The sequence below is a fragment of the Populus euphratica genome, unplaced genomic scaffold, assembly GCF_000495115.2.
Source record: "Populus euphratica unplaced genomic scaffold, PopEup_1.0 scaffold185.1, whole genome shotgun sequence".
Taxonomy (NCBI): domain Eukaryota; kingdom Viridiplantae; phylum Streptophyta; class Magnoliopsida; order Malpighiales; family Salicaceae; genus Populus; species Populus euphratica.
In genome coordinates, this window is record NW_011499982.1 from 524,239 (window position 1) to 544,590 (window position 20,352).

Below are 20,352 nucleotides of genomic sequence, written 5' to 3' on the forward strand. Positions count from 1 at the left end.
TGATTGAGAATTTAGCTTTGTAGTGTTTTTTATAAAAAAAATATTATAAATTATTATAGTATTTTCCCTACATGGTTTTTGTTTTGCTATGATATTTCTCCACGTTTTTTTTTTAAATTCTCTTTGTTGATTTTTTTAATATTAAGTTGTTTGAAAATTTAGATTTAGCTTTCCTCATGTATTTTTATTTATTTATTTATTTATTTTTGTTTCTTTTAAAAAAAAAATATGTTTTTTTTATAATTATTTTTGTTGATTTTATTTTTTTAATATTGAACTGGTTGAGAATGTAGTTTTATAGCTTTTTCTTTAAAACACTATTAAATGCTACAATATTTCTCTATATAACTTTTTTTTTTCTTTGTTTTTTTCCATAATAAGCTGGTTGATAATTTAGCTTTGTATTTTTTTCTTAAAAAAATATTGTGGATTGCTATAGTATTTCCCCACATGATTTTTCCTTATTATAGTGTTTCTCCACATATTTTTTATCAATTTTCTCCAAAATTATTTTTGTAAATTTTTTTTATATTGAGCTAATTGAAATTTAGCTTTGTATTTTTTAAAAAAACACTATTGATTGCTAAAATATTTCCTCACATAATTTTTTATTATAATTTTTTTAATATTAAGTTGATTGAAAATTACAATGGTATATTTTCTTATAAAACACTATAGATTACTACAATGTTTTTTACATTTTTTTTTTGTTTTTCTATGATGTTTTTAAATTATTTCTGTCTATGTTATTTTTTAATATTAAATTAATTAAGAATTTAACTTTCTAGTTTAATTTTTCTTGAAAATATTGTAAATTATAATAGTGTTTTAAAAAAAAATTATGATTTTTTATAAATTTATGATAATACACAAATATATTATACATCCGTAGCACTACGTGGACATGACAACTAGTATTGATAGAAGTTATTTGGGGTGACTAGTTGACTTTGCTTTCAGAAACGCCGTTTTTTCACCAAAGAAAAGAGGATTTCACCATAAATTGCTTTTTACTTGGTTGAAAGCAATTCAAAAGCTAAAGATTTTCCTTCGTCGATCAATTAATAATTCTAACATTGTGTTTCATAATCCTGGCAGCATCATAATGGTCCGAAGGTGTGCTAACAGCAATTATGCGGATTAGTAGAAGGTCTAGTCAATGCAATGAGCATGCTGGAACAGAGAACTAGAGCTAAAAACAAAGGAAACTCAGATGGGCTGTGATTTTTTGCTTTCTATTATTGCTTTTGAGCAATGATTGTACTGAAATTGAAATTAACTAATGTTTAATGCTACCAATAATCTCTGCAAGAACAGAAACCTTCTTTAAATCTGTGAAACCGCACTCTATCCCTCACAATGATTTCTCGATCATATATCTTTGATATAAGCTTGATCACAAAATGACAATCCCCGCATATTCTAAGGTTCTTAATCACTTGTATTGGTGTTCCCTCACTTGTACTAATCAAACCAAAAGCCACAGCTAACTTCTCACTATGATGACCCAAAACGTTTTCCTTGTCCTCCTCCCCTATATCATGCAGCACAAAGCTTGTTTCAGCCACATACCCATATTCCTTGACCCTGAACCTAATCTCATCCAACTTTGCATAAATCTCCCTCCAACTTTCATGACTCTTATCAGCATTGTAGAACTTGTGTATTACACCATTACCTTCAATGTAGCTGAGTCCAGGCACCTTCTTCACATCCCTGTTCTTCATTGCCTCCCTTACCCTCCCCACATCAGCCCACCTCTCACGTGCTGCATAAACATTAGATAACAAAACAAAATCACCACAATGATTAGATCCCATCTCCACAAGCTTCCGAGAAACGATTTCGGCTATTTCTACATTCCTATGAGTCCTGGAAGCACCAAGCAAAGTTTGCCAGAGCACTATATCGGGCACCATCGGCATAGAATTGACAATATCATAGGCCTCATGAAGCCGCCCAGCTCGGCCTAACAAATCAACTACACTCCCATAATGTTTAACATTAGGTTTCACTCCACAATTCTCCATTGAATTAAACAGCCTAAACCCTTCTTCAACTAATCCGCCATGGTTACAAGCGCATAGTACCGCAAGATACGACACATCATCTGGGCTCACCCCGGATTGGTCCATTTTCTCAAAAAGTTCAAGAGCTTTACACCCTTCACCATGCATTGCAAATGCCATGATCATTGTATTCCATGTAACAATATCCTTCCTGCAACTCATACTCTCGAAGACCAAATAAGCTTTGTCAACAAACCCACATTTAGCATACATGTCAATAACGGCATTACAAACCTGTACATTCGTATCGAACCGTTCAACTTTAATATATCCATGAATTTTCTCACCTTCTTTAAAATCACCCAACTGTGCACACGCAGAGAGAGCGCCAAGAACTGAGATTTCATTAGGTTTAAACCCATCAATATCCATTCTCTTGAACAAACTCAAAGCTTCAGTAGGCTTACTCCCTTGAGCAAACCCAGAAATCAATGCATTCCATGATGCAATATCTCGCTTAACCATTTCATCAAACACCTTCTCTGCACTATCGATATCACCCACTTTCGCATAAACATCTAACAGAGTTGTACCCAACAAAGCATCAGCTATAAACCCTTTGCGCACAATATGGGTATGAATTTGAATCGATTCTAAACGAGCTAAAACACGAGCGCATGCTTTTAAAACAAAAGAGCAAGTTAAGGCGTCTACTTTGCGGGATTTAGAGATCATAGATTTGTACCATGCGAAAGCATTAGTTGGGTTTGGACTTTGAATGAAGCCACGGATGATGGCGTTCCAGTCGTTGGTGGAAGGAGTGCGGATTTGGGAAAAGGTTAAGATAGCGAAGGAGAGGTTGCCGAGAGAGAGAGCGTAGAGTTCGAGAAGTTTGGAGCGGGAAGGGGAGATGGGAAGTTGGAATTGACCCGTGGTGAAGAGGTGTGCATGGAGTTGTTTTGTGTGAGGAAGAGAGAGAGTGGTGCCCTTTGACAGCAAGGAGTCTAGCGAGCTGGCCATTCCATCATCCACAACAACTGAAAGGAGGAATTTGACTGTCTTTTGAAACAAGACTGCCCATAGCCGGGAGCTTTTTCACCAAGCCATGAATGCAACTTCTGCGTTTATACTCTTTTTTTTTTTAATTGTTTGCTTACATTTTACAGCTGTGGATTTAAAAAGTTTTTGGCAAATATTTCAAAGTTTTTTTTATTAAAAATTAAAAAAAAATTAATTAATTATTTTAATGTTTTTTTACCTTATTTTAATATACTAATATCAAAAATAAATTTTAAAAAATAATAATTATCACTCTCAAATAATTATTTATATAAGATTTTTTCCTATGAATAAATTATGATAAGAAAAAACTCTTTTACGAAGACAAACGATTCATTTTTTCGTATGCTTGCGAACTATTCATTATCGCATTGGAGCATTTTTTGAATTATTTTTATTTGATTCTGTAACAATTAAAATAGTTTTTCGTAAAAAATGTAATGATTTAAATTCTAGTATATATATACAGGCAACAATCTCTTTTTTTATTTATGTATTTTTTAAAATGAAAGAGGATTTTTTATTAGCAACATTGTTTTAAAATAAAAATAAAAATAAATATTCAAAAGAACTTTTAATAATTTAAATTAAATTGAAAATATATATCTTTTTAATAAAAACTCTCTTTTTTCATGAATTTCTTTTTATTTTGACAAAAATATTTTTTTGTATTACAAACATTGTTTTTCAAATAAAAGCATACCATGATAAAGTAAGTTTCAATTAAAGAGAAAAAAATAATCCAATAATGATAAAAAAAAATATTTTATTTTTATCAGATATTCATAATATATTTTTTAAGAAAATCTTCATATTAGATTCATATTCATTCACAGAATAATTATTATTATTACCATCTAGTCCTCCAATGTTATTTGAAAACTATAGCACTGTTGCATAATTTTTTAAATATCATTTTAATAACTTTATTTTAAAAAAGTTATTCAAAGAAAAATTGAAGAGCCATTTCAAAAAGTAAGTGCTCTTGGACTTGAAAAGATGGGCCCTCTCGTTCTGCATATTCAAAGCTTTCTATCTCCTCCTTATTTATAATGACTTTCTCACTTTTCTCTCAACTCATGGACACTGAAATATACGGAATACAAAGTTTAGAACTCAAATATAAATATGTAAAACTATAGGATCATTATGAAAAATAAAGAAATCATTGTCATCAAGATAAAAGGGACCAGATATGTAAAAATGAAAAATCAAGGGGCCAAAATGGATTCTCACATAAAAATACAGGTATCATTATGGAAAATGTGAAGAATTAATAGACCAAAATGAACTTTAACTAAAATAATTGGCCCAAATCTAGAAAATATATTAAAAATAGAGGATGAAAATGAACTTTCAATGAAACTATAGGGATCAGTATGAAAAAAAATACAAATTTGAGGTGGAAATGGATTTTAGCATTAAATGAATACTGAAAATATAGTATATTAGTAATTATAAATTTTAAACAACAATTCACATTTTTAGAAGCATTTTTCATTATATAGTATTTTATTTCATAAAGTGTGGCACAATAATTAACTCTCCACATTAAAATAAAACTCCCTGATTTAATAGCTCACTCTGGGCACCGAGGTTTTTTTAGACATTTTGGATTTGTTTACTAATAGACAATTTATTTTTTTCTAATGAAAAATAAGTTCATTTTCCGAGAATAGAATGATTTTTCTCCATAAAAAAAAATACACTATTTTATGCAGACCAAAAAAAAAACATGAGGAGAAGAGGATAGAAAAACATATTATCCGGTTGAAGTAGGGTTATCCTGCAAAAACCCTAAGTAATGTTTTTAACTGTAATTATTGGTTCTTTAAAACAAAATTTTGATTGTTAAAGCAAATTGATAAAAAAAAATTAAAATAGTATGTTCATATTTATGTGTACTTTAACGCTATAAAAATTATAAATATGATAAAATAATGTTCAAAATATATTTGAAATCTTAAAAATAATAAAAAAGAATTTGAATATTATTATTTTTATATCAAATACATAATAATTAAAAAAAATATGATAATATTTAAAATTATATTAAAACTAAAGAATCAATAAATATATTAAATTTTTTTATGTGGAAAAAAAATTAAAGAAAATAAAAGCTACAGCCAGACCATCACAAACCATGCTTATGGAAAAAAAGAAGAAAATAGCTCGCAAGATCCATATAGCTTAGTTAAATTTAGATATATATTTGATAAAAATTATAGTTGAGGTTTACGTACAACAAAAATTATATATAAAAATATTAAATAGTTATATGTTTATAGTTGTTTTTTAAAGTGTTTTTAATTAAAAATATATTAAAATAATATATTTTTATTTTTTAAAAAATTATTATTGATATCTGCATATCAAAATGATTTAAAAAATAAAAAATATTGATTTAAAATAAAGAAAAAAATAAAAAAAATTATCACTTTTTTTAAAAACGATTTTAAAACATAGAAACAAGTAGTATTTTACAAAACTTAATTAAAAAATATATACAAACTACTTTATAAAAACTGTATTTTAAATTTATTTTTTTAATAAGTCCATAATATAAAACACAATTCTTATAATTACCAGATACTTTATTGTGTTTTTCTATACCGTAGATACAACAGATGAAAAACAAACTCACCCATGAGTAATGTTTGGGGAAGCTTCAGGAAGTCATCTTTTACCTGCTCTCAATATAATGTTGGGGGAAGACAAGCTACAGCCATATAGAATTTGCAATTCCAAAGACTAATTAAAGATGAATCGTTGAGCTGACTTTTTATTTCTCTTAGCTTCTCAATAAAAATGAGGTTAGTTGTTGTTGCAAAGCATAATTTTGTAATTTTTTGGTTATGTTTGGAAGTATGGTAGTTGTTATTTTTCAAATAGTTTTTCGTGTTAAAATATATGTCAATGATAATTTTTTTTAAATTTTTTTTTAATATTAGCACATCAAAATAATTTAAAAATATTAAAAACATATTAATTTAAAGTTAATAAAAAAAATTTAATTTTTTTAAAAATATTTTTAAAATACAACAACAAATAGACCCAATCAGCCACGAGTATAGCCACAATTGTCGTGGGTGCTACCAAAATAAAACCTGTTTTTTAGCATAATCAAATACATAAAAACTATGGTTTATTTTAACCCTTGGTGCAGGTGTATTATCAAGCGACATCATAGAATGTTTTTAACATCAAAAATTTTAAATTAATATTTTTTTAATTTTAATATAATAATATTAAAAATTAAAAAAAATTATAATTCTTTATAGTGTGGGATTTTATTTTATTTCTTTTCCTTTTCTTTTTAGGTACCTATGATATTCAATTTAAATATAGGTTAATCGTACATAATCAAACCGTGTTTGATTTTAGAAGGAAATTCTTGAAAATTAAAATGTTTTATAAAAACTCTTATTGCTAAAATAATTAAAGGATATGATATTAGTTTAATTGTTTATATAAATATAAATCGAGTTAGTGTATGTTGTAGCTAGTTTATAAGACAAAATTAAAGTTGTGGGTAAGGTTTTTTTATAAAAAGTAAACAGTGAAGAATAAAATTTTAAATTACTTTATAAAAATAAACAGTGAAAGTAAAGAGTGAATTAATTTATCTTTTATTATGTAAAGAACGATGGAGCATTGTTTTAGTTGGATCAAATTCGATCTAAATTTAAATATAATGAATTATATCCAACTTAGTAAAATAAAAAAATTTATTTTTTATTTTTAATTATATTTTATTTAAAAATTAATGTTTAATATTATTCAATAATATTATATAAATTAGAAGAGTATTGCATGATAACATAACATTTACAGAATTTAATAGCAATTCTAATTTTGTTCAAGATAATATTTTATCTAATATTGTTACACGCTCAAAGAAATTATAGAAACAATAGTCCTTGTTGAATTGATTTCGTAGGTGATGAAATTGTAAATAATTTAATAAAATAATAAAAAATATTTTTATATAAAGTATTATTTATTTTATAATATAATAATAATTTTTAAATCTATAATATTTAAATTAAAAATTATCAATATATATTATTTTATAAACTCAATTTAAAAAACATTCTTAACCAAATATTAAACTATTTTTTATCAATTTCAATTTCAATCATAGTTTTAACCCGACATATATAAATATTAAATTAACTTTAATTAAAAATACTTTTTATAAAATAATGTTTTTCAAATTATAACCACAACCACAAAAGTTATTACAATACTAATTATATTAAGGCAATGTTTGAAAAAACTGGTGAACTCGTATTTTTAAAATAATTATTTTTTATTAAATAATTATTTTTTTATATTTTAAATAGTTTTGGCATGTTGTTTTAAAAAAAATTATTTTTTTAATATATTTTAACCTAAAATGAAGCACAACAATTTCGAACGTACCAGAAGACGTCCTTATAGAATAATCTGGACTCTGGAGTCTCGACCCGGACTGACAACAAATAAGTACAATTCCAAAAATACCCTCGGGAGGACCCTGAAACAAAAAAAGAAGAAGCATCTAGACGAGTTAGGGTTTTACGCATCCTTCGACTGCTTTATAAGGAGTCAGATACATACATAGCGTCACAGTAAAATCAGAAATATCTGAATCTGATTTCTTAATTCCCCGCAAAGAAGAAGAAGGTCTCTCCATTCACTCCATTTTCCTCTCTATCTGTCACTGCACTAATTTCTCACTCACGATAATGAGGTACTGTTTTTATTCACTCTCTTCTCTTTTTATTTTTCTTTATTTTATTTCGATAGCTTCTCTTCGAAACCTCAACAAGTTAGATACCCTAAACTGATTGGGACGCCCATTTCTCTAAACTAAGGGTCGGGGACCTATTTATATTGGTATATCTTGTCCTTGATTAGTGGATCTGGTGGTCTTTTGGACTAGTTTTCTCTCTCGGGTGGATCTAGGCTGTGGTTGCCTAAGTAGCTAAAGCGTGTGATTTTGTGTGACTCTAGCAGCTCTTGCCGGAGACGGTGGTCCTTTTGTCTCGTTTTGGGGTTTTTGTTTTTTTCATTGGAATCATTTACCCAATAAATAAGGAAATAAATTTTTCTGAGTGAAATTCGTTCTGTTTGGTTGATGATTGAGAAATTGGAGGGAAAAAAAATGGTGTAGGACATGCCAAATTAGTTTTTGAAGTAAAAAGACTTAATTAGAGCCGAACTTAATTTCTTTTCTTGATATATTTTTTTTGCAATTGTTTTTGAGTATTAAATAGTGCCTGTAATATAGTGTAGGCGATTAATGTGCAATAGCTGTCGTCTGTCTAATATTTTGTTGGAGGATGGTCAGGCTGTAAACAACTTGAGTGCTTAAATTGTGGCTATTGTATAGAAATGGAAGTTGGAGGAGGAGAAAGTTCCCCCGAGATTGTTTTATGGAATCAATGTGCTGCTTCTCCTATATCATAGGAGCCAACCCTTCTGACCTATGGTGTGTTTGGTTGTTTCCATCTCCATGTTTTTGTCCCAACTAGCATAAATTATATACAATAGTCAAATTTGATAATATACTTACTCATGGTGCAAGGAAGGTCAGTCTGGAGACAAATGAAGAAAAGAAAATTAAATCTGTGGGAGACTTCTTTTGAATGATTTAATCCTGTTGGGAAAATAAGATTATTATTTATAATTCGAGGAGTTATATGTAGAATGGAGCGTGGTGGTACTGATCTGGTTGCTCTAACCTATGGGCAAAGCTCATTATATTTTGTTACGCTTGATTGCCTGCAAATATGTGTTGCTTTTGTTTGATGTCGTTTTGTATTGTGAGTGTGCAGACATAAATCTAATGAAATGCTGCTGACTAGTTTGTTATGTGCTGTGTTTGTGGTAAAATTTGTATGTTAAGTTCACGGTTTCTTATGTTTATTGCTTTTGCTTTGTGCATTCAACTTTTCAGCCGACATCCTTCAGTGAAATGGGCCCAGAGGTCAGATAAGTTGTTCATCACTGTGCAGCTGCCCGATGCACAGGATGTGAAGTTTAAACTAGAGCCTGAAGGGAAATTTTTCTTCTCTGCTACCAGTGGGGCGGATAAGACACCCTATGAAATTGAACTTGAGCTGTTAGACAAGGTCAATGTAGAGGTAAGTACCCTTTCTGTTTCATCCCTGCACCTGTATTTTGAACGTGTGGTTTACCAAAAATTAAGCTTGTCGTGATAATACTTGCAGGAGAGCAAGGCCGGTATTGGTTCAAGAAATATCCAATACATTGTGAAGAAGGCTGAGAATAAATGGTGGAGCAGATTGATAAAACCAACCGGAAAACCTCCAGTGTTCTTGACTGTTGATTGGGATAAATGGATTGATGAAGATGAGGAGTTCACAAGCAAGGGTTAGTCCTTAACTTGGACGTCCATTCTCATTACGATTATATTTGTGATGCTTTATCCACAGTTTGGTTTTACTTATTTTGCTTCTTTTTTTTGGGTAGGAGGAGCAGCACCTGATATGGGTGATATGGGTTTTGATTTTCCCGTAAGTAGGAATGTTGTAATTGCATAAAATGTCTGGACTGCACTTCTCTAGTTATTTATGAAATGCTGTCTGGTCGTAACCTTTCCTTTCCGTTTCAGGATATGGGTCTTGGAGGTGGGGGCTTCGATGGGGCTGTTCCTGAGATGGATGATGGTAGGTCTCTTGTAATATATATAAGCAATGTGATTTTCCCCATCTCAATTTGTCACTCGAGACTACGAAGCAATTATTCCTGTTTATTCTGATGGTCCAATAATGAATTGTCTTATCCTTGTAGATGATGAAAATGACACCGAAGATGAGAATGTGGAAGAAGCATCATCAGCAGAGAAGGAAGAGGTACCACCAACTGCTAGTGGCGAAGCAGACCCGAAGAAAACTTGAAGTTTGAATGTGTTTTAAAGCTCCGAGTTTGCCATTTTACCTAAATCTGTTGAGTGTTTGACTTGAAAAGTATCACAGGTGCATTAGTTCTACATCACGATAGTTTGTGATAGAGATAAACTATTGGTTATAATGTGGTCTTACCATTTAACTTCTAGTGGCATGCATCTGTTCTTTTTATATACAATGGTACATGATGATGATCTATACATGCCTAGATGAGTTCCATCCTGTTTAACGTTGAGGGTTTTGTTTGAGATGAATTACTTGAGCTGGTTGACGAGTTCTTGTTCGGGAATTTCTGAGTGCAGCCTCCTCAACTTCAGACAAAAAATTTCCAGTTCTAAGTTTGTCTTTGTGGCTCCACCAGGCGCCATGCAATGCTTGTTAAAGCAATTTTTAATGCCAAGTATTGAATGGTGACCAAAATTAAAGAATTTGAAGTCGAGTCTCGATTATCTAAAGCGTCATTACAGTGTTAGGATGGTTGCTGTTCCACCTCGTATTTTCGGGTGTTGCTGCCGGGGGATGGAGTATTCTTGTTCTTATTAGAGCATCTCTAGTCCATGTGCTAGACGGAGAGCCAAAAAGAAGGAAGTAATATTTTAGTTGTTTTTTTCTCTGTTGTTTTTCATGTTTTAAGGGAAAGTTAAATAAAATGCTACTTTAGCGTTTTTCTTAAAAAAAAAAGAAGCTATTTCTAAACATTGAAAAATGTCAAAACACATTTATTGGGATAGTTTTTTTTTTTTATTTGAAGTAGTTTTTTTTCCCTTTTGATTTTCATAAATTTATATTTTTTATTTGTTTTTAATAAAATTATCATGGATGCTATTCAAATTAATTTGATTTGGATTTTTTTATCAAATTAAATTATTTTTAATGTTATTTTTTGATGTTGAGTTAATTAAAAATTATTTGAGTAATTTTTAAATTTTTTAAATCATTTAAATGATATTAAATTATTAAAATAATTATGTATTAAATATATTAAACTACCTATTAGTCATTTTATCATTGGAGTGTATATGTATATTTAACAAAAACTAATTTATATTATTAAAAAAATATATTATTAATTTACCCTTTTTAAATAGTTTAAAAATGAGTTAACCTTTCCATTCCTCCCTCTACCCTTCCTTTTCTTGAATTTTTTCATCTTATCCTTCCTGAGGGGCAAAACCAAATCCGAGAAATAGAAAACTATCTTTTCTTCACCTTTTTTCTAATGAAAAATTAGAAAGAGAACGAATTCTTTCATAAAAATAATAAAAAATATATTAAGATTATAATTATATTTATAAAAATTAAAACTATAATTTTGAAAAATAATATTTATTTTATATAGTTTAAATTAGAATTAAATTTTTCATGAAAAAATTATCTTGATAACTAAAAACATTATATTAAATGTATTGACATTAATGAAATATAAAATATATAATTTTTTTTAATTTTTTTTTACATTGTTAAACAATATTTGAATATAAAGAATTTTTTATGTTCTTACTTCATTTGAAAAATAGGGGAAACCTGCAAGGAAAAATGGTGAAAAACCTTTAAATTTTATTTTAAATTCTGTATAAATTTGAAAAATTAATAGACTAATTTTTTAATGGAAAAATCTTATATTTGAAATTTTTTTCTAGTTTTTTCTTTTAACTCTATTTTTTTTCTTAAAAACTTTTAGAGCATTACTTTTTTTAAGCTTTGCTTTTATGTTTTTGTTGATATTAATTTTTTTTTAAATTGAGAGCATCATTTTTTTTGCATAAAAATAATGTTTAAGCATCATAAATGCATTAAAAAATAAATAAATTTACGAGTCATAGACCTAATAGGATCAAATAATTTGATTTGATTTTAATTAGGTTATAATAAAAATAAATAATGACAACAAATGAACCAGACTAAAAAAAATGATTATGATAGCCTGTAAATAAAATATTTTCTTTTAAAAAAACAAATAATATATCTTAATTCTTAACTTATCAAATATAAAAAAATGAAATTAAATAAAAAGAGTACCTAAAAAATAGATTTGAGTCAATTCAAATCAACACAATAAACTTGTAATTGCAGTAATCAAGGTCGAGTCAATTTGAGTTATCCAAACTTACAACACAGATAATGAAATTAGAATAACCGAATAAAAAAAATAAAAATCGTAAAGCCTATTTAAAAAAAATAAATCAATATCAATCCAAGTTAATTTTTAAAACTTGTGACTTTGACATTAAATTGGAGGCACCCTATCTGAAAAAATTATAAAACTTAATTTTTAATTAATTAAATATTAAATGATAAAATTAAGAAAGAATCTCAATTTTATGAAAGGATTCAAAACAAGAAATAAAAAAAATAAAAAAATAAGAATCAAAATTGAAATATCAAATTAATTTTATTTTTGATTGAATGATGAAATTGAAAAGAAAAATAAATTTAACAAAATTAAAAAGAATCTCAATTATATGAAACAATTCAAAACAAGAAATAGAAAAATAAAAAAATAAGAATCAAAATTGAAATACCAAATTAATTTTATTTTTGATTGAATGATGAAATTGAAAAGAAAAATAAATTTAACAAAATTAAAAAGAATCTCAATTATATGAAACAATTCAAAACAAGAAATAGAAAAATAAAAAAATAAGAATCAAAATTGAAATACCAAATTAATTTTATTTTTGATTGAATGATGAAATTTGAAAGAAAAATAAATTTAACAAAATTAAAAAAGAATCTCAATTATATGAAACAATTCAAAACAAGAAATAGAAAAATAAAAAAATAAAAATCAAATTGAAAAAAAATAATATATCACAAATTGTGATTGAAAGATAAAATTGAAAGTAAATAAAACTTCTACAAAATAATCAAGATAAAAATTTAAAGTCAAAAGAATAAAGATTGAAATTGGAATACCAATAACAAAAAAGACGAAGTTGTAATTTTTGATAGGGAGAGAAAAGTAAAAATAAAGATTTATTGGCAACAAATTACCCCACCACCATAAATCCGCACCGCACCATTCGAAAAAAAGACATGGAGGTGTTTTTAATGACATGCAGAAGGATATTTTTGGGCTGCTGAGAGGCATCACATACGTTACTCAAAGCGCGTCGACACCTTTCACGTGGTAGCAGATGCACACATGTGCATTAACTTTTCTCATTTAAGTAATGTTTAATCTATGCAAAAAGACCATATTGCTTTTTATAAAACCAAAAATAACAAAAACAATTATGATGAAAAGATCGAAAAGCCCCTAGATTTATGGTTTAATTTTTTCGGTTTCAAGGGCAAAAGTGTTATTTTATTATGTTTAAAAACATGAAAAGATTTTGATACCCTTGTTTGGTAGTATAAAAAACTTTGATATAGATAGTAATTATATCATTTTATTGTACTTAAAATTGAAAAAGACATATATATACTTAATTAAAACTTTAATGGCTAATTGGCCATGTAAAAATATCAAATTACCTTCATTATCAAAAGATATTATTTTTTTTTGGAAGAGTAAAGACACATTATATTGTTATAGTGAATAATGCAAATGAGTTTGGGTGAATAATGTTTTTCAAATAGAGTTTAGCTTTTGTTAATACAATGATTTTTTTGTATAATAGATTCACATCTGTTCTTTTTGAACTTCTTATTAGCTTGTTTATTTTGTTATGACTTTGAGCTAGTGTGTTCTTAAAATGGTAATCGGTCAGGTTTTGCTTATTATTATTATTATTATTATTATTATTATTTGTGTTGATCTCAAAATCACATTTTAGACTAGGGGTGTTTATAATGTAATTCAGTTCGAATTAGATTGAAAAATCTAACCAAATCAAAAAATATTATTTTTTGAGAATATGAACCGAACTAAATTTAGTTCAATCAATGTAAGTTTTTTGGCATTAAAAACCAAGAAACTTAATACAGATTAAAAGGACTTGTTTTTGTTTTTTTTTAAATGGGTTTATATTAAATTAGGTTTTAATAATTTTTTGTTGAGTTTAATATTTTGTAGGCTTTTTAACAAAACCAACTCTACTCCATGGCTAAATTGAAAATTAAATTTAACAAGAATCCATTTAGTCATTTGCTTTCTTTTTTTCTACCTAGCCAAATCACTGCACTATAAAAAAAAATACATGATCAAATTTGCTTTATATGTTGAGCCTTGTATTTTTCTCCATAGATGTACATAGAAATAAATTTTTAGCCCAATAAAAAAAAAACCATAATATAAAGACTAGACAAATATAAGCATCTCAAATTATGTTCATATTATAAATAAGCAATACATTAATAATAAATTATAAAATCTAATACAAACAAATTCATATTAGAAGAAATTGAACAAAAAGTTCCAACAGAGTTTGAAGAAAAGACTAACAACAACAAAAGTTAAAAAAAATCCTACTAGATAATTACCATAAAAAACACAATATTAAATTAGTAACAAATTAGAGTTTGACTAGTAAAATAATTAACAATGCAAAATTAAAAGGAAATTAACAAGGTAAAGTAAGTTAATTATAAAAAACAATAATATTATAGCATTTCACTAGCATCACCAATACCACAAATAATTAATATAGATTTTCAAACTTTCACTAAGTTCAACAAAATCATAAATGAAACATATATAAAAAAATGATGATATAAAATAAATAATTTTAAATTTGTAAGACAAATTGCCTAAATCATTCATATTATAATTTTCAATATAATTCATGAAAACCCTAATATCAATTGGAATTGATGTTAAATACAATCAATTTTAACAATAAACAAGTGTTTGCTTCTAAATAGATATAATGTACAATCACTGGTGCTGAAGGCTTCTTTAGAAACAATTATAGATACTAGGATAATTAACATATATTATGTCACCTTAGAAAGAATCTTATAATCTATAACATTATGCATTCATTAACCCTCTAAATGTTTTTTAAATTGAGAAGCCAAGTATTTTGACATATCATCAACCACCATCGAATTGACATTAACATCTTGTTCATCTCTATAATCTTTATATAACACTCACACAACCTTAGCAAAATATCTTTAAACTTCTTTGTAAGATTTTCAATATTATATAATCATCCAAAATAAAATCTCACATATTTAAATTTAAAACGTGTATCTAATATAATAACCACATATAAAAAAAGTTTTGTTTTTCTCGATCTCTTAATATTTTTTTATACTTTGTTATCATATTCTTGAATATTTCATCTAAAAAAACATATTAACTTCTATAAAATTGAGATATGTTTATGTATATGAAAATCAATTAATGAAAGAAAAAATTAAACATCACATACAACAAGCTATAAAATTTTAATGTAGTAATATAAAATAGTTTCAAGAGCTTTCATAAAAGATATAAGAATTAGTCTTCACCAAAAAGACCTAAGTGTTTTTGTTTCTCCTTTAAACTAAATTCAAACTAACTCAAATACTTGCGATTGATTTCTTATAACCTTATAAAAACCACCTCAAATTTCTCAATAGCTTTCAGCGTTATAACATTCAAGCAAACTAATTTTTTAATCATTCTAGAATACTATCATTTGAGAGACCCAAGTTATCAAGAATAACCCTAGCAATATTTTTCAAAAAATATTAACAGTAAATGACATTCCAAGAATAAGGGCAACCATTAAAATTAATGGAGTCCTTATTCTATGACTCGAACATAATGGATGAGGTCATGCTTGATAATTGATACACCTTTTGAATTCAAACAATGCCAGGATGTCATGTGAAGGCAATTGCCCCATGGCAAAAAGAAAAAATAGGGACAACAGTAAAAGTCTAAAGAGCTTCATATTCAATCTATCAAAAACTTCAAATAATATTCCTTGGGTTAGAAATTTCTACAGTGCAGTGAATCCAACGAATTAGTAAGCTGTTCGGAGTAAATCTAGAATGTGAAGGTTCAATTCGCGCTTGCAGCTCTGTCGTTCGCAAGCGCATGAATTTTCCATTCTGCGTGCTTGGACAGTTCAGAATTCTGAATTAGACAATTCTGACAGACGGAAAAAACAAATTGTAGATCAGCAAATTCATTTACGTGAACCGAAAGTTTTTCATCCTGCCGTAACTTGGGGTCTGCTTAACATTCACCAGGTTCCATATAATTAAGAACTCAGATGCCTTAAAGCGCTATACCACATGGTCATTGGTCAATCCAAAAGAAGTTACAAGGGAAGAAATACATAAATAAAAAGCAGCAGTTGCTCTGAAGTTGATAGACATGAAACAGGTCTTGAACAAGAACTGCAACAATAACTGAAAACTACAATGAAACGACACAAGAAGTTCGCTCCCTAGCCATGCAAAAGGAACTGTCTTGGTAAGCTTGAAGCTACAATAAGAAGACAGGCTTCGCAAGAGTTTTTCAAATGATCTCAAATAAAAGAAAAATAGAAAAGCGAAGAAAGAGATCCACGAAAGTTTAGAAGATAGTACAACAACTCCCAGACAAATGTTCTTGTATTTTTTTTATGGTATACTGTTCTCATGCCAAATCAGCTGTTGGCAGTCTCAACACAACTTCAGATGGGGGTCGTAAAGTGCAAACCATCTCTTTTGTCTTCCCAAAATAAACCTGTAATGGGATTTGTTAACAAGGATGCATCTGGACATTCTAGCATATTTCATCAGTTGTCTGTCCTTAAATCAATTACCATAAGAGCAAATAGTGTAATAAATTGGCATAAGGTGATCAAAGGATCTAAAAGTAACACCAGGAAAAACATACCTGATCCAGCGAGTTCCTGAGCTTGCCCTCCATCTCTTCTATCATCTTCCCCATGTTACAAAGATGACCATCTGCAACTGAGAGGTCCATATTCATCTAGAAAAGATGGTATGAAGATCAGCTAGTAACTCAGAATCAAAAGTCAATAAACATATACATGTGCCACAATATAATAGGACAGTCTTATTCCTGCCTTCTCAGCATTCACTTTAATACATAAATACATCGAGTACTCTGCTGCTTATCTGCCTTTCCAGAAAACATTATATACATCATAATTCTTGCACAAGAAAGGAAGAACTCTACTTAACTGTAGCTTTCTTTAGCATGTTTAAATATCTTTAGGCATTTTTCTTAACTTTCAATTGTACATTCCTTGAATTAAAAATAAAATTTGGAGAACAGTCAGTGGGTTTTGTATCAACAGTTTCAACAGAAAGATTTTTAAAAGCAAAATCCTAAATGTTGAAGAGATATAAGTTTCTTTAAACAAGTCAAGACACGAGTAATAAAAAAGAAAATAATTATGCGACTATAATTTTCATCTGATTCTCAGAAGAGAAGAAAAGAACAAAGGACAATTTACTTGAATGGCAAAGCAACATTTCATGATGATTCTTAATTATATAGACCAATGCTCTTTATAATAGTCATGAATCTCCAAGTGATCACCATATCAAACAATTATTAGAATCAATGAAACATCCAGCTTTCTACAGAAGATTAGAAACAGGTTATGACATGAGTCTTTAACAGAGAATAAACTTGTTGCAAGACTTGTAGTCTAATTCTCGTAAGATATGACCATTTAGCTTCCATCACAACATCTCTTGCAGATTATATCTAGATGGGTAACTACTAATCTACAAGCACTCAAAGCATTTCTCTTGATGAGAAAAGGGGGATTGCAAAAACCTCAAAAAGAGTTTTACCAAGCAGTATTAGTGGAACAAAAATTCTTCCCATACTGTTGCTAAAATAATCATTCTCCTCTTCAAAAAATGTGAAAGATAAAAAGAAAATACATGTACCTGGCGTCTAATAGATCCAGACAGACTGAATGTGCCAGAAGACTCATCATTTGTAGTCAAAGACAGCATAATAGTACTGGTTAAACAATAGTGGGCCATGCTTTCCTCTTCTGGCCCCACCTGTAACAATTAACGTTGCAGCAAAACTGGGATTATGACCAGAAAACTTGCATAGAAAGAAAGCTGGAGAAAGGAGACAAAAGGGTGGTGAAGATTGTAACCCCGTTATTTGCAGACCATTGCACAAACTTACCTCGATTACATGAATGGCATCCCATGCTCCCTCTTGCAGATGGCCTCTTCTGCCCTGCCCAGTCTTTGACCCATCTGCATATCCTCAACAGCAATCCAGTCAGAACCATGAAACATCCACTTTTATTACTGCTCATTTAGGTAGAAATGCTCACCTTTTTTAATCAAAAAGCAGGCTACAAAACCTTCATTGTCATCTTCCCACATATAAACAGATGAGATACCACCTTCATAGTACCTACCAATAAATTGGCTGATCAAACTTCCAAATCTATGGGCAGCATAAATGAAACAGAAAAACAGTTGATTGAAAACAGAACACAGAATTTCTTCCATTATCAAAACCCCAAGATGAAAAAATGAGAACAGTCTTTAGAAGGAGCTATACTGGGTATCTTCCTCTAACAAATATCATCAGGACAATGAAAACCAGCTGCTTAAAAAAAAAAAAAAGCCAACTCAAGGACGAGGTAAGTAAAGAACCTCACTGGTCACGATAAATGGCAAAGACTTCATTTGCTTCAACTTCAAGTTTCCTCAACTCTGAAGATGGATACAGTGCATCTTCCAATGGTGGATAATACTTATTTGACCAAGGTGATCTACAAGGCACATGTAAAGTGAAAAACATAAACTAATAATGAATTGGAACCAATTTCTACAGGACTGAGGGCGGAAGCAGATGCAAATCAACATTCGACGAGCCCATGACATAAACTGAAATTGGAGCCCCATACAGTGATGAGCAAGCATGACAATAAGAAAGCAAGGACTGGCATGCACCTAACCCTAGAAAAGATGCTCAGATACGTAAAAAAAATAAAATTGAACAGCAAATCAACAGCATTTGTGTCATCGCAAATCAGAACAGTGCCTTTCAATTAAGTAATGCCCAGTGCAAAAGCTATGACTTCACAGCAGATGAAGTTTAAGACGAGCTATAATAATCCGTAAACTAGAAAATCCGCCACTATTATTTACGAAACAACTAATCCGAAGTGCGATGACAATAATAACCAGACAGTGAAAGAGCAAACCTGTAAGAGTCAGCGTCTCTGTTGTACTCACACAATATATATTCCTTTCCACTCTCCAAGTCGCACAAAACCTGTAATAAGAGAAACGAAACAAACAGACTCTAAATTAAGATCAGTATCTTTCAGGCAATTAAATCTTTATGCTTCTATTCCACGCAAATAGACAGAGCAATCTCGTCGACAGTTGAAACAACACAAACCCTAACCCCTCTAATTTGAAATCCAAAGGGAAAGCAAATGCAGGACGAGAGGCCCTAACAACAGGGAAGGAGACACGACCTGGAGAGGCTGATCGACTTGAGAGAGGAGATCGGAGGAGTGGTGAGGCAAGAGGGAAAGGAGAGCGGAGAGAGCAGTCTCTGATTGTTTTGGATGTATTCTCCTCATCAATCCCATCGCCGCCTCCATCTTTTTCTTTCCTCTTTTTTGTCTTCTTCTCCACCTCAATCAATCAATGCACCCGCACACACCAACAAGGAGGAGCAAGGGATGGAGATTTTGAAAATCTCTATTCCTATTCCTATTTATTTTTTCAAAAGGGATAAGCAAAGGGAAAAATAGGCGCGTTCTTGTTGTTTGATCCGAGTTTCCCTCGCGGGAACCCACTCCTCTTCTACTAATGAAGCCCCAGTGCAGCGTCCCCCCTCTCCTCCTTTCTTTCCCCCCCACTTTCTCTTTATTCATTTATTTATTTATATTTTCTCGGGATATGTCGTATAATAAAAGAGCCCATGCGGCCAGCCATGCGAGTTACTTATGGTTGTTTTTTAATATTAATATATTAAAAAAATTAAATTTTATTAAAAATATTTTTAAAATATAAAAACTTATATTATAATTTAAAAAAATTAATTTTTAATTTTAACTGCGTAATTTAACTATTTAAATTCTAGATTTGCTTATTATAAATTATCTATTAAAATACCATAAATTTCAAAGTTACTTACTTATCCATGTTATTGAATTTAAATTTTTAATAGATTAATTGAAATATATATAAATTACCAAAACATCTATAATTGAGAAGAAAAAAAGAAAGGGCCCAGTTTCACTCTTTCCCCGTATCGTAATTATACTTGTCGTTTTTTACCTAGTTTAAAATCAAGAAATACATTGATTGCGGGGCTGGATATTTGATGTTGTTCCTTGTCCTGAGAAATAGATTGGTGGAGAGATTAACGTGGGCAACGAACAATTACCCATTGACATGTCGTCGCTTATCTATAATTTTGGCAGAGAAGCTGGATTGAGATTTACGTCACAACAAGTGTGCGATGGAGAGAG

The 20,352-nt window shown here is 29.3% G+C and overlaps 3 protein-coding genes across 3 annotated transcripts; 1 reads left to right on the plus strand and 2 right to left on the minus strand.

Moving 5' to 3' along the window:
* Positions 1-1,194: 1,194 nt before the first annotated feature.
* LOC105139885 (Tetratricopeptide repeat (TPR)-like superfamily protein) lies at positions 1,195-3,137 on the minus strand. Its single transcript, XM_011046518.1, has one exon. It carries the CDS (start codon positions 3,027-3,029, stop codon positions 1,293-1,295), a length of 1,737 nt encoding a protein of 578 aa, XP_011044820.1. The 5' UTR covers positions 3,030-3,137; the 3' UTR covers positions 1,195-1,292.
* A 4,477-nt stretch (positions 3,138-7,614) lies between these two features.
* Positions 7,615-10,218, plus strand: LOC105139884 (uncharacterized protein OsI_027940-like). The gene is made up of 6 exons (XM_011046517.1): positions 7,615-7,803; positions 9,013-9,199; positions 9,287-9,449; positions 9,549-9,592; positions 9,691-9,745; positions 9,870-10,218. Exons 1-6 carry the CDS (start codon positions 7,799-7,801, stop codon positions 9,974-9,976), a joined length of 561 nt encoding a protein of 186 aa, XP_011044819.1. The 5' UTR covers positions 7,615-7,798; the 3' UTR covers positions 9,977-10,218.
* A 5,965-nt stretch (positions 10,219-16,183) lies between these two features.
* On the minus strand, positions 16,184-19,755 carry CPB (Subunits of heterodimeric actin filament capping protein Capz superfamily). The gene is made up of 8 exons (XM_011046519.1): positions 19,348-19,755; positions 19,069-19,139; positions 18,520-18,633; positions 18,187-18,269; positions 18,033-18,106; positions 17,780-17,899; positions 16,749-16,844; positions 16,184-16,595 (listed from the first exon to the last, which is right to left on the minus strand). The coding sequence occupies exons 1-8, from the start codon at positions 19,474-19,476 to the stop codon at positions 16,506-16,508; spliced, it is 777 nt and encodes a 258-aa protein (XP_011044821.1). The 5' UTR covers positions 19,477-19,755; the 3' UTR covers positions 16,184-16,505.
* Positions 19,756-20,352: the final 597 nt, after the last annotated feature.

Excerpts from the sequence above, each read along its gene's own strand:
- LOC105139885 (XM_011046518.1), bottom strand. The coding sequence starts at position 3,029 with ATGGCCAGCTCGCTAGACTCCTTGCTGTCAAAGGGCACCACTCTCTCT.
- LOC105139884 (XM_011046517.1), top strand. Across the intron at positions 9,200-9,286 it reads TAGACAAGGTCAATGTAGAG|GAGAGCAAGGCCGGTATTGG; the intron begins GTAAGTACCCTT and ends TAATACTTGCAG. Across the intron at positions 9,746-9,869 it reads TGTTCCTGAGATGGATGATG|ATGATGAAAATGACACCGAA; the intron begins GTAGGTCTCTTG and ends TTATCCTTGTAG.
- CPB (XM_011046519.1), bottom strand. The coding sequence starts at position 19,476 with ATGGAGGCGGCGATGGGATTGATGAGGAGAATACATCCAAAACAATCA. Across the intron at positions 19,140-19,347 it reads AAGTCGATCAGCCTCTCCAG|GTTTTGTGCGACTTGGAGAG; the intron begins GTCGTGTCTCCT and ends CTCTTATTACAG. Across the intron at positions 16,596-16,748 it reads TCAGGAACTCGCTGGATCAG|GTTTATTTTGGGAAGACAAA; the intron begins GTATGTTTTTCC and ends ATCCCATTACAG.